Source organism: Simochromis diagramma, unplaced genomic scaffold (genome assembly GCF_900408965.1).
Source record: "Simochromis diagramma unplaced genomic scaffold, fSimDia1.1 OVJJ01000216.1, whole genome shotgun sequence".
Classification (NCBI taxonomy): domain Eukaryota; kingdom Metazoa; phylum Chordata; class Actinopteri; order Cichliformes; family Cichlidae; genus Simochromis; species Simochromis diagramma.
In genome coordinates this window covers 305,578-317,444 of record NW_024386883.1, presented here as the reverse complement: position 1 = coordinate 317,444, position 11,867 = coordinate 305,578, and the positions used below count along the sequence as shown (strand labels likewise).

Here is an 11,867-nt window from a genome sequence, read left to right as displayed (position 1 = left end):
CTGCAGTGCAGGGTGACGTGGAGGCTGGATACGTAACCACAGATCCCCCAGGTCTCCTGTAAGACACACATTTAAAAGCTCCTATCATAAATACTTCTTTCATCGTTCTTTCCTGGGCAACACCATATTTTGCAACGTGAGAGATTTACAGTGGGTGAGGAAAGCAGTAAAGTAGCTTCTTGTTTGCACGGACTTGTTTTAAAATGTCTTTTTCTTTTAATTGTAATCATTAAAAGCTGCCCCCTACTCTTATTTTGTTTCTTCTGTCGTTTTGGCTTGTAAGGTGAAGATTTCTTGCATCGCATTACCATTCAGAGCTATGAATTAGCATATTTTATGTGCAGTATGCCCTATTTAGTGCATACAAAGTCACACTATCTTGTGTATTGTTATATTGTTCTTTAATCTGCTAAAACTCTGCTGCAAGTCCATTATGATACACGAGTGTGTACAGTCATTTTTTTTTAAAGCACGACAGCTTCTTTGCCATAAATGTACAGACCATCAGTCAACAACAGCTCAGCAATGCCTTGTGTCAGCACTATTCACCGCAGCAGAAAATGCTTAGCACTTAACTTACAGATTTGATTGGTTTATTTATTTATTTGCCTGTCAGACTCCATCTGTTAGGTGCCTCTATGGTCACAAAAGGTTTTTCAAATACAAAAAAAAGAAGAAAGAGAGAGATTTGTGAGTTTTAACGAGGATGCAGCAGAGACCATGTGACAGAGCTTGTCACCTGAGTCGAGGCACAGCTAGACAGATAGAGGACACAGGGACAACTCACATCTGCTCACATCCATGCATGCTTGTTTTCCGCTGCTGATAGTACTTTTTTAAATTTTGTTTTTCCGTTTACAAGAAAAAGAAATGGAGAGATTTACGATTCCAAGGGCTTTAACTGCAAGTATTTGCCTTACATGCTAATAACTGTGTTTTTTTATTTGCAAGTTGATGCTGTGATTATTGAGAAAGGTGTTATTTGGGGGTAATAACGAACTGCACCTTTTCTGTTTCTTAATTTACAAGTTCATACACTCTTTAAAATACATTAATGTTTTGTGTTAGTTGAGCAAAACTTCAGATAGTCAGCAATAGAAATATTATGTTATTACTGTTATTTCTATAGTATATGATACAATCAGTGGGCTTGGCGTTGCATGCATGTTGGTATGTAAGCTAAAGTATTATTCATAAGAAGTTGAGTGAGCAAAGTTATTTCTTTGTGCTTGTTTAAACAGCATGAGGCTGAATGGCGTAATCCCACGTACGTTATGAATAAGATAGTCATAGGATTTCAAATATACACTAACAGGGATTACTGATGTGGATTATTCATGCCTCCATTATTAAACCCGTACAGGTAGGTAAGGTTTGGTGCAAGGTCACAGCAGGTAGAGTGGAGACGTTTCATGGGTGGGAGATAACGTGGGCAGGCTGCAGGCTCACTGCTCTCCTCTGCAGGCCCCTCCACTGGAGTATCAATGCAGCAGCAGCGGGAACTCTTCCAGAACTGCAATAAGGGAAAAAAAACAACAGCATCGTGCTGCAGGAAGACAAGAGAGCTACTGCAGACCTGTGCAGGATGACTGTAACTACACAGAGAGCACGTCAATTTACAGCCAGTACAAAACATAATTATATTGTATTTACCGGTAGACATGTCCCTCACATAATGCATTATGACTTGCAGATGTTTTCAAGTTTACCTCAGGCTTTTAAAAGAAAATCTTGGTATCTGGATTTACTGCAGCAAAACACGTGACTCTGTAAAAATACTTCAGTACAAGTAAAAATCCTTTCCTGTTAGCCTTAATACAGCTCTGGTCAGAAGTTTGCATACACTTCGTAGTTCTTGTGTCTTTCTTGTTTGATACACTCTCAGTCCGAGGCTACGTGACATTTGCTTCACTGTGAACAGTGACGCTGGTGTTTCAGCAGTTTCCATAATGTTGCAGGCTTGAGCCTTGGTGGTTCCTGTGTTGCTGCATGACTGCGATGTTAATGTTGGTGATTAAATTATTTATTTAAACTTTTTACAGGGTGGAATAATTCTACAGCATACAGCCTGAAACAGTTTGAAAAACTAAGAATTGAGGCAGAAGATTGAAAGGATTTTGGAGTTTCTCTAATCTACACAGGGCCAAAAGTATGCACACAGGCCAAAATATATACAAACATCCCCACTAATATTTGGCAAAATTACCTTAGCTAGTTGCAACCACATGCTTTTGGTAGTCGTCAACAAGCTTCTGGCATAAATCTACTTGTATATTTGACCACTCCTCTCTTAAGAATTAGTAGAGATTGTTTAAATTGGTTGGTTTTCTTGAACTGACCTGATTTTCAAGTGTAGTTTGTAAAATTTTCAACAGGGTTGAGGCTTTGGGAAAACCATTCTAGCAGATTAATGTTAGTGTGCTTTATCCATTCCAAAACCAGTTTTGATGTAATGTATGCCGCTGTGTTCACGCTCCAACTGTTGATTTGAGGTGAAGCTAAAGAATTTGGAGGTATTCCTTCTCCTTCTTACCCCACTCTGTGTAATGTAATAATGGATTGCATTTATACAGCGCTTTTCTAGACACTCAAAGCGCTTTACAATTCCACTATTCATTCACTCTCACATTCACACACTGGTGGAGGCAAGCTACAGTTGTAGCCACAGCTGCCCTGGGGCAGACTGCCATATCGCGCCATCGGCCCCTCTGGCCAACACCAGTAGGTGGTAGGGTGAAGTATCTTGCCCAAGGACACAACGACCAGGACAGACAGAGCTGGAGAGAGGATCGAACCGGCAACCTTCCGGTTACAAGATGAGCTTCCCAACCACGGTCGCCCCCAATCACGTGTAATGTATCTGTACCACTTAAAGAAAAACAGCCTCAGAGCATGGTTAGACCACTGCCATGCTTGACAACTGGTACAGTCTCACCTTCACTTCACTTTCATAAAACATGCCAAACTTGGGCACCTTCTTGTTTTTTTAACATTAATTAAAATGTTTACTGTGTAATCCTGGAAAATGAACAAAGAAATCGTTAAAAGTCCTAAATTACTATGACATTCATGCCCATGATGAGTGTACATATACTTCTGACAGCTGTAAGTACAGTTATATAAAAAAAGGAAGATTATTTCATAAAGTGCATTTCACAGATATATTTATGTGCAAAGAGAAAGGTTAGAATGATGTGTACAAAAAACAGCAGTGAAAAGGTCTCAGTTAGCATGTGAAAAGCTACAGTTCATGACAGCACAGTTAGAAATAGTCTGAATATGTCTGGTGTGTTTGGAGAGCTTCCAAGGAGAAAGCCTCTTCTCTCTGCAGAGAACATGGCAGCCCAGATTAGGTTTACAAAGTTGCATCTGAACAAAGTCCTTTGAACAAACAAGACCAGAGTCGACATGTTTGGCCACAATGACTTTATCTGACATCGGCAATGGGAAAAGATGGGAACTATTTATCCAGCTGAGAATCCAACCAGAGACTTCAAAACATTTGCACCTGTTTGATACCCAACCTAGCCACTAAACTGTCATATCACTCCAAAACATTATTTCTTTTAATGAGAGGTAAGTTAATCTCTCACAGCAAAAAAAAAAAAGCACAGCACATTTATGTGGTTCTGTGATTGTTAAATATGGTACACTTACACTGATCTAATGAAAAGGAATAAAGTAAAGTGGTTCAGCGAGTTGTTTTCAATGATAACAAATACACCGCACAATATAAAATGAAAAAATGAATCGGTAGGGAGACAGATGGGTTTTTTTGACAAGCTTGGACAATTCCAGGCAGGTTCCTGCATGTCCCAGTCTTTCCACCCCGCCTTAGTAACTAATATTGTTCCAGCAGCTTGAGTTAGATTTATCTTATACAGATATGAACAGAACAGGTAACAATGTAATTCAATTTCAGGAATATAAAAAATGAGCATTCAAGTTACCAGTGATGTGTTCCACATCTGTTTGATGTTTTTGTGAATTTATGCTCTTTGTGAGCAGTGTCAAAGTAAAGTCACCAATATCCTTTCAATAACTGTCCCAGTGAGAGTGTTTCAAATTATTTGAAGACACAGAAAACATCAAAGTGACTTTCCAGCACAAACTGTAAGCTGCAATCAACTGTTTTAGGGCAGAGTGACTTACAATAACTCACTGTCACACATACCGAGGAGTGGCTGACAGTTGGTATGTCGCATTCTCTTCCATGCTACTGAGCTGTTAATATTGAGCCTCTCTGTACACACCCTGATCACTTCTATTCAAAAAGAATTCACAAGCCTTTATGATTAAAACAAAAAACTTTATTCCAAAGTCGCTGAACAGAAATTTTTATTTTACACTTTTTATACAAAAAGCAGAACACAAACTTGCTAGTTGTCCGTGAAGTAAACATTAGTCATTGCTCATAAACCTGTTGGTGAACTTTCAGAAAGAAAGAGACACATTTTTGTGCATCACATTGGGAAGTGGAAATAATTTGTAATAGTTAAAAAGGAGTGAGCTTAGCCAACTGTTGTAACCTGCACATGACTTCTGTTTAATGCTAGGAGCTTAACACACTTGATTTTCTCAGCTGAAATGTCATTGGTCGAGATTTGCTGTCTGCAAATGCAAGCTTTTTGGCAAGGAAGAAAAAAAAGGTAGCTTTGCAAAGATAACATGTGGGTTCAGCCAAATATATTTTAATGCTGTCAACTACACTATAGCAGCAAGTAAAATGTTAATAAAGCAGAATGCAGTAATAACCTGATATTTAGCTGAAAAAGTACTAAGAAGAGATATAAAATGTTGACAGATATTTTATTGTATATGCTCATCTTAAACTGGAGAGCAGCAAACTAGAAGTCTCAGAAGAGAATCCAAGAGAAGCTCAGTTTATCCATAGACAGTATAAAACATGGAAGTAGCTTTGAGGCAAAAATAAAAAAGAAGGAAAGAAGAAGAAGCTGTATGAAAGAGTCTTAAAACAAACCAGCATTACATCATCTAAGGATCTGGTTTCATATCAGCCTCATCATATCAGTTTTTTAAAACCAAGATGGCAACGTCATCTGAAAGCTTCAAAACTTCAAAGACTTCAGAGACCAGGGAGCAGTGTCACAGAAGCTACATCCATTTCTAGACTGTCAACAAGTCTTCCTTAAAAAACATGATGAAATTAAGAAAAACTGTGAAATGAGTCCAGACTTTTATGAAACATGCTGCTGACATAAAATTTTAAAACAAAACAAAAACATTGTAATATGTCAACATTTTTTTTTCCAAATAAATAAAAGTTTTAACTTATTTGCAAGTCACTGCTTTTCTCTTTTTACTCACATTTTACAGTATCACAACTTTTTGTTTTTACAGATAGGTGGATATTTGGAAGCACAATGCTAAACTTATTGGGAACTAGAAATCTAAAAGTAGCCTCTATGGTGGAAGTGTTCCAGAGGTGCACGGGGAGTTTCTTTACAGGGAAAAATTAGATTGCAATCAGAAGAAGTTTTTGCTTTTCATGGGCGGTCACAAAACTTTCTGAATGCATCACATCCACATGATCAGCCAAATAAATTTGTGTCAATGAACAAATTGAATTCAAGAAAAATACATCTATCTAATCATCATCGTCGTCGTCGTCGTCATCATCATCATCTCCACTGCTGGGCTCAGACTCTTCATCGTCTGAACTGACCTCTTTTTTCTTCTGCAAGGCTGTCAGATGCTCTGCCTCCTCGGGTTTGCTGAAGCACCCCCACCAAACAGTCACACACAAACACAGATGCAATGAGAAGGACTATTTGTGGGATACTGGCTTCAATCAAAAGGGAAGCAAATATACAAAAGACACTGGTTTACCTCAGCAAAAAAATAAAATTATATATAGAGAAGGAGACACCCAGACTGCTCGACTTGAAACCAACCCAGCCCAGAGTCCAGATAATCAATGAACTGATTCTTACCTTCGACAGTTCAAGACTTCTGCACTAAAACCCATTCACTGTTCCCTGGCTCTTGGATTTATAAAATGACAAGTGCTGTGAAGCAACAGTTGTTCTTGCAGCTGCTGCTCACCGAGAAAGCAGAAGATTTTGCCCAGACAGCTTTCATCTGCCAAAGCTGTAATGTAACCCATTAGTAGCAGGCAGCAGAGCGCATTTAACTCAGTTCACCGCAGCAGTATCAGCTTTTCTTTATGTTGAAGACCACGTACAATTACCTCAAAAAGGTGCTCTAGTTAAAATTGACATCTATAAAATTTACAATAAAATAACCTGTGATTGAAAGATGCTAACTAAATGGTAAAATGCTAAAGATTATACAGAAAAACAGCCTCACTCATTCAGTTAGAACTGCTGCTGTGAACAAGTATTAATAACCACCATTATAAAAACCAACCACGATTATAATCCATAACCTACATTTAAAAAATTCTGTTACAAAGTATTCAGTAGTCACAATCAGGACCAACTTTGTAAAAAAGTCTCAATAGTATATACACACATACAAAAGTGTACAGACTGGAAAGGGTGTTTGAGCTCTAATACTGAAATAACTGAATAAAAAAAAAATACATTAATATTCAAGACATTCACAATAGAGGAAAAAACAGCCAGCAAAATCAACCCAACAGCCAACCAGAGTCCACACCAGTCCCAAAAGACAGAGTTCTCTGGCCCTCACCACACAGTTGGGACTTTGAAATCGTGCTCGTGCAGCTCAAAGTCATCTTCCCTTCTCTTTTTCTTGTAGAACTTCACTGCCATAATGATAGTTAGAATGAGCAGGATTACACCACAAGCACCTCCAACTATGATCGCCAGGAAACTTATCTCAGAGAGGGACACTAGGAGCAAGAAAGAAGACAACAAAGTAAAGATGAATGAGCGACCCAGTGGTTAATCACACTGTCCTGCTTCATTCAATCATATGACACATACTAAAACGTTCTCTATTTTTTTAAGTGTCTCTTTTCCCTCACTGTACTGCTTCTGATAACGATGCGATGAATGAGTCAAACTTTTCATCTCAAAAGTAACAGAGTCGTCATATATGCAACGCATCAGTCTTTAAAAGACTTATTCTAATACATACACATACAAATGTCTCTGGTGCCCTACAAACTACTGACCACCATTTGAAGTTACTGCAATGAAATTTTGGCCAAATAGTCCAGCCTGCTGTATTTTTCTCTGTCTTTGAATTCAGCCCTCTGTGGATTAATCATTTTAATTTCCCTCAAACAATGTGGCATCTTTTCGCTCCTAGCACATCATCCAGTCCAGATCAGAGAAGATATTGAGCATGATCTTTTTTGATCATTGTGAGCTGATGTTTTCAAAGTCTTCCTTTATTTGTTTTTAGCAGTTTAGCAGATTGCTTAGCAGATAAAAAACTGTGTAGCAAACCAAATCATGAATCATATCATTCAATCCACGAGGTGTCATTTTTGATATTGAGGTCCAATAGTCTAACCTTTGTTGATCACTCTGAGGTTGATCTCTCCAATATTGCCTTGAAAGTCTGGAGGGTTTCTCACTTGGCAGCTGTAGGTGCCATTAAAAGTTGGATTCACATCCTGGAGAGTGATGGAAGCATCTTTTCTCATGATATCCCCCGACCACACTACATGCCCTTTGAACTGCGGAGACGTTGGAGGGTGAGGCGTTTCATTCTCGTAGTAAAACAGCTGCCACATACATTACAGAAAAAGACAAAAAAAAGGAAGTGCAGAAATAGAAAATATTAACACACACTGGAAACTTTAAACATATAAAACTAGAAGCTAATACAAGACTGAAATTGAGAGGAAGAAATTAGGTATTATTACAAAGTCTTATGGACTGAATTTTATTACATTTAATAAAAATCTATTTTATACTCACAGACTCGCCAGGTTTTGAATTCAGGGGTTGGAAGTACCAGGATACTGTGACAGAACCTGGAGTCACTGGATGAGTACTACTGAAGGTGCAGCTTAGTTTCACATCCGTCCCGTTGACTGCTTCCATTTCCTTCTCCATTCTAATTTCTATCCCAGTAACATGCCGCACGCCTGAAATAAACACGACCAAACGAGAACAATCAAGATTGAAGTTAGTAGTTCAAACTGCCCATTTCATTAAACACAGGAATGTCCTTGACACACCATGTCATGTGCCTCAGAACTTTACTGCCTTTCAATATAAAATGTGAGTTTGTTACTTTCTTATGGCAACGACATGACAATCTATTCCACAGCCTGACTGTGGTTTTACATGTCTGCCAGTACAACAACGAACACAGCAAATTGTAATTTAACAACATCTGTACTTGCACACCTACTATGAGGTTAGTGTTAATCTACCTCAAGATCTGCTAATTGGAGCCCTTTTAGGGAACTTTTAGAACAATCTGATGATAATGAATTACAATAGTCCAGCCTGGAAGCAATAAACAGATTAGGATGTTTCAAATTTTAGTGATATGTTGCAGATGAAAGATGGCAGTTTCAGAGACTTCCAGCACCAGTAAGACACAGGATTTCTTTGCATGCTAAGTTAATGGGATGTGAAGCTCTTTAGTATAATGGTTAACAGATCCCTGGTAAATAAGGAAGCAGCTCAACACAGACAGAAGAATAAAAGTTAAGAAACCACATTAACCTTAATAAAAGAAGAGTAGGTACGTTTTTAGAAATAACTATTTAAATCTGAATTACTGAAAAACTTATCAACGCTTTCCAAGGCTCTGTAGGAGCACACAGCTGATACTCTTCAAATACAAACAAGGCCAGTTTCAGTTCTCCTCTCAATTATCTCCTCCATGGCCGAGAGTGTGGGAACACCCCGTCAATGTATCTGCTGTGTTTACAGACCAAGGTTAATATTGTTAGTTACAGCTAAACTGAAAACTTAAACCAGAAGTGAAAAAATATTTAATTCACTAAAATCAAATTTAACTTTTGGGGGGAAAAAAACTACAACTGAAACTATTTTGTAAACTTGGAGAACTAACTTCACTCTGCGCAACTAACTGAAACTAAGATGACTTAAAGAGAAAAAAGTCAAAACTAAACAAAATGAAAACTAATTGGAAAAAACCAAAAGTACTGTGATCACACGTCAAACAACCCTGCAGTCAGAGGTTATGTGCAAGTTTCCTGTTTAGAAGTAAGAATCACACTGCAAACCTGGATTTTTTGTTAATTAATACTAAAGATGTTTCCTAAAATGTTGAATAGATTCCTGCTCAGATATCAGAGATAGAGATGACTTTGTATGACCAAATGCTGTCCAGCTCACATATCACATGTTAGTTAAAGAAGAATGCAAAATCCATGTTGCATATGGCTTAGATTTACATTCGAAAACAACACACAAGTTAAGCTGCAAATAGCAGCTGGTTCAAGTGGATTTTGGCGTCAGTTGCTCAGAACGACATGCAAAAAGGAAGATGAGTAACTGGCATTCTTAAAAACAGTCAGAAGACACCTCAAGACAACATGCAGAGAAACACAGTGAAAGAAAAGGAAGCCACAATAAAGGAAAAATAAAGGTTTGGGATCCATCATGAGCAGCACAAACATGCTGTACTTAATGTGAATGTATATGTTCGAACTTCTTCCAAAATAAATTAAAGGTCGTTTTTATAGTTTTTTGCATAAAGTCTTTGTATTGCAGACAGCTGCAGCTATGTATACAAATTTATTTTTTTAAATATATTATGTCATTTTATATAGAAAGTTGGGGCTCTGACTTCCTCTTTTATATACAAGCTGTTCTTATACAAGGAGCTTTTTCACAGTGTTTGGCTTTCGATTGTAAACATTACAGCTGTTGCTGAAGCCTTTAAATTCTCAAATGCCTACAGTCAAACCGACACATTGCATGTAAGGCATGTTGATTTTTTTTTTAATATCCACAAAAAAGTGGATATTAAAAAAATAAATATTAATGAAATTACTTGCATGGATTAAGGCATGAATTGTGGATAGTAATGGTATGTGTGGCATATATAGTCACTGGGCACTTCATTAGGTACAGCTTACTAATACTAAGGTGTTCCTTGCTGGACCCCCTTTTGCCTTCACAGCTGTGTTTATTCTTTGTGGCATAGATTCTACAAGGAGCTGGAAGCATTTCTCAGTGATTTTGGTCCATACTGACACGACAGCATTGCACAGTTGCTGCAGATTTGTCAGCTGCATATGCGTGATGATCTCCTCTTCCAGCACATCCCAAAGATGGATTCAGATTTAGTGACTGTGGAGACTATTAGGTACAGTGAACTTATTGTAGTTCGACCCTCCTGGCACTACAATCTGTTCATTTTCGTGCCCCACCGTCCCTCCCTTCCTTCCTTTTTCAATTCATTCACTTCTCATTGGTACACGGGGATTTGCCTGGCCTGAGAGCTGCTGCCAGTCAACTCTCAGGCTTTCCCCAAACCACAGCCTCAATTTATGCTCAAGCCATCTGTCATTATCTACTAGAAATGCTGTGAAACCTAAAGTGAGGATGTGGTCCTAGCTAGTGAATTGTTATTTTCAGGAAAACAGTTTGAGATCAGTTTAAGAAGCAGCCATCATGAGATGAGTGATGCGGTCATATAAAGGAATGAACATGGTCAACAACAATACTGTGGTGTTTAAACGACGCTCCGTTAGTACTAAGGGGCCCAAAGTGCGCAAAGAAATTCTTTCCCTCACACCATTAAACCACCACAAGGCTGAATCACTGACACAAAGCAGAACAGATCCATGCTTTCATGTTGTTTACGTCGGATACCATCTGAATGGTCACAGAAGAAATCCAGGCTCATCATACCAGACAATCTTTTTCCACTTCTGTAATTTGTTGTGCCATTTTTGTGAGTCTGTGCAACTTGTAGCCTCAGTTTACTGATCTTAGCTGACAGGAGTGTCACACAGTGTGGTATTCTGCTGCTGCTGCCCATCTGCTTTGAGGTTTGATGTGTTGTGCATTCAGATGCTCTTCTGCACAGCTTGGTTGTAACAAGTGGTTATTTTAAGTTACTGTTGCCTTCATATAAACTCAAGGTAGTGGCCCATTATTCTCCTCTGACGGATACTGGATGTGCTTTCTTTTTCAGACCATTACAGTTTCTGAGATACTCGGACCAGCCTGTCTGGTCTAAGTATTTCAAAAATGCCACTTTCACGGTTACTTGGATCACCTTCCTTCCCGTTTTTTAGTTTGAACTTCGGCAGTTCACCTTGCTTAATTGCTTTGATCTGCTGCCATGTGATTGACAAGATATTTGCGTTAGCAAGCTGCTGAACATGAGTACCTAATAAAGTGATAGGTCAGTTAAAAGTATGATCTAATACAAAGAAATAATCCATGGCTTCAAATCCAAACACGGTCTTATCAACGCCTGCTACAGGCATAGCAGAAACTGGTCGCAGTACACGTAAGTGTACTTTATACTCTGTACTACACCGTGAACGCCCAAAGAATAACACGGGCTTTACAGCTCAGAGACCAAATAAGATTCCGAACTTGATGTTTCGTTTGTGTTTCGTTTTATTAAACACGGTTGCCATGTTTGTGAAACACGTTAATAATGCGATGTACCTCCCGGAAGTTCCTAAAACTCACCTGTCAGGAAGAATCCTCCCAGGAGGAGCAGAGGTAATATCCGATACATACTCCGCCTGATTAATTCTTCTGTATAAATCCCTTCATTAAAGTTTATTAGAGTCCTGATCGCGACTATCGCTGCCAAAAGGACAAAGCCGTTTTTTTGGACAGTGAAAACCTCAGTGCACCTGTAGGCGGAGTTTTGCCTATTGCATAACACATGCCTATGCAATCTCACAACCGCTGAGTCGAAACGTGACACATTTCAACCCTGCCTTCTTCTTACTCCTA

General features: G+C 38.6%; 1 protein-coding gene across 1 annotated transcript; it reads right to left on the bottom strand.

Annotated features, from left to right (window-relative positions):
- Positions 1 to 4,288: 4,288 nt before the first annotated feature.
- Positions 4,289 to 11,818, bottom strand: mpzl2b (myelin protein zero-like 2b). The gene is made up of 5 exons (XM_040032727.1): positions 11,595 to 11,818; positions 7,878 to 8,047; positions 7,468 to 7,681; positions 6,676 to 6,838; positions 4,289 to 5,735 (listed from the first exon to the last, which is right to left on the bottom strand). Exons 1-5 carry the CDS (start codon positions 11,641 to 11,643, stop codon positions 5,609 to 5,611), a joined length of 723 nt encoding a protein of 240 aa, XP_039888661.1. The 5' UTR covers positions 11,644 to 11,818; the 3' UTR covers positions 4,289 to 5,608.
- Between the last annotated feature and the right edge of the window lie 49 nt (positions 11,819 to 11,867).

Excerpts from the sequence above, each read along its gene's own strand:
- mpzl2b (XM_040032727.1), bottom strand. The coding sequence starts at position 11,643 with ATGTATCGGATATTACCTCTGCTCCTCCTGGGAGGATTCTTCCTGACA. Across the intron at positions 7,682-7,877 it reads ATTCAAAACCTGGCGAGTCT|CTGTTTTACTACGAGAATGA; the intron begins GTGAGTATAAAA and ends TGTATGTGGCAG. Across the intron at positions 6,839-7,467 it reads CCTCAGAGTGATCAACAAAG|TGTCCCTCTCTGAGATAAGT; the intron begins GTTAGACTATTG and ends TCTTGCTCCTAG.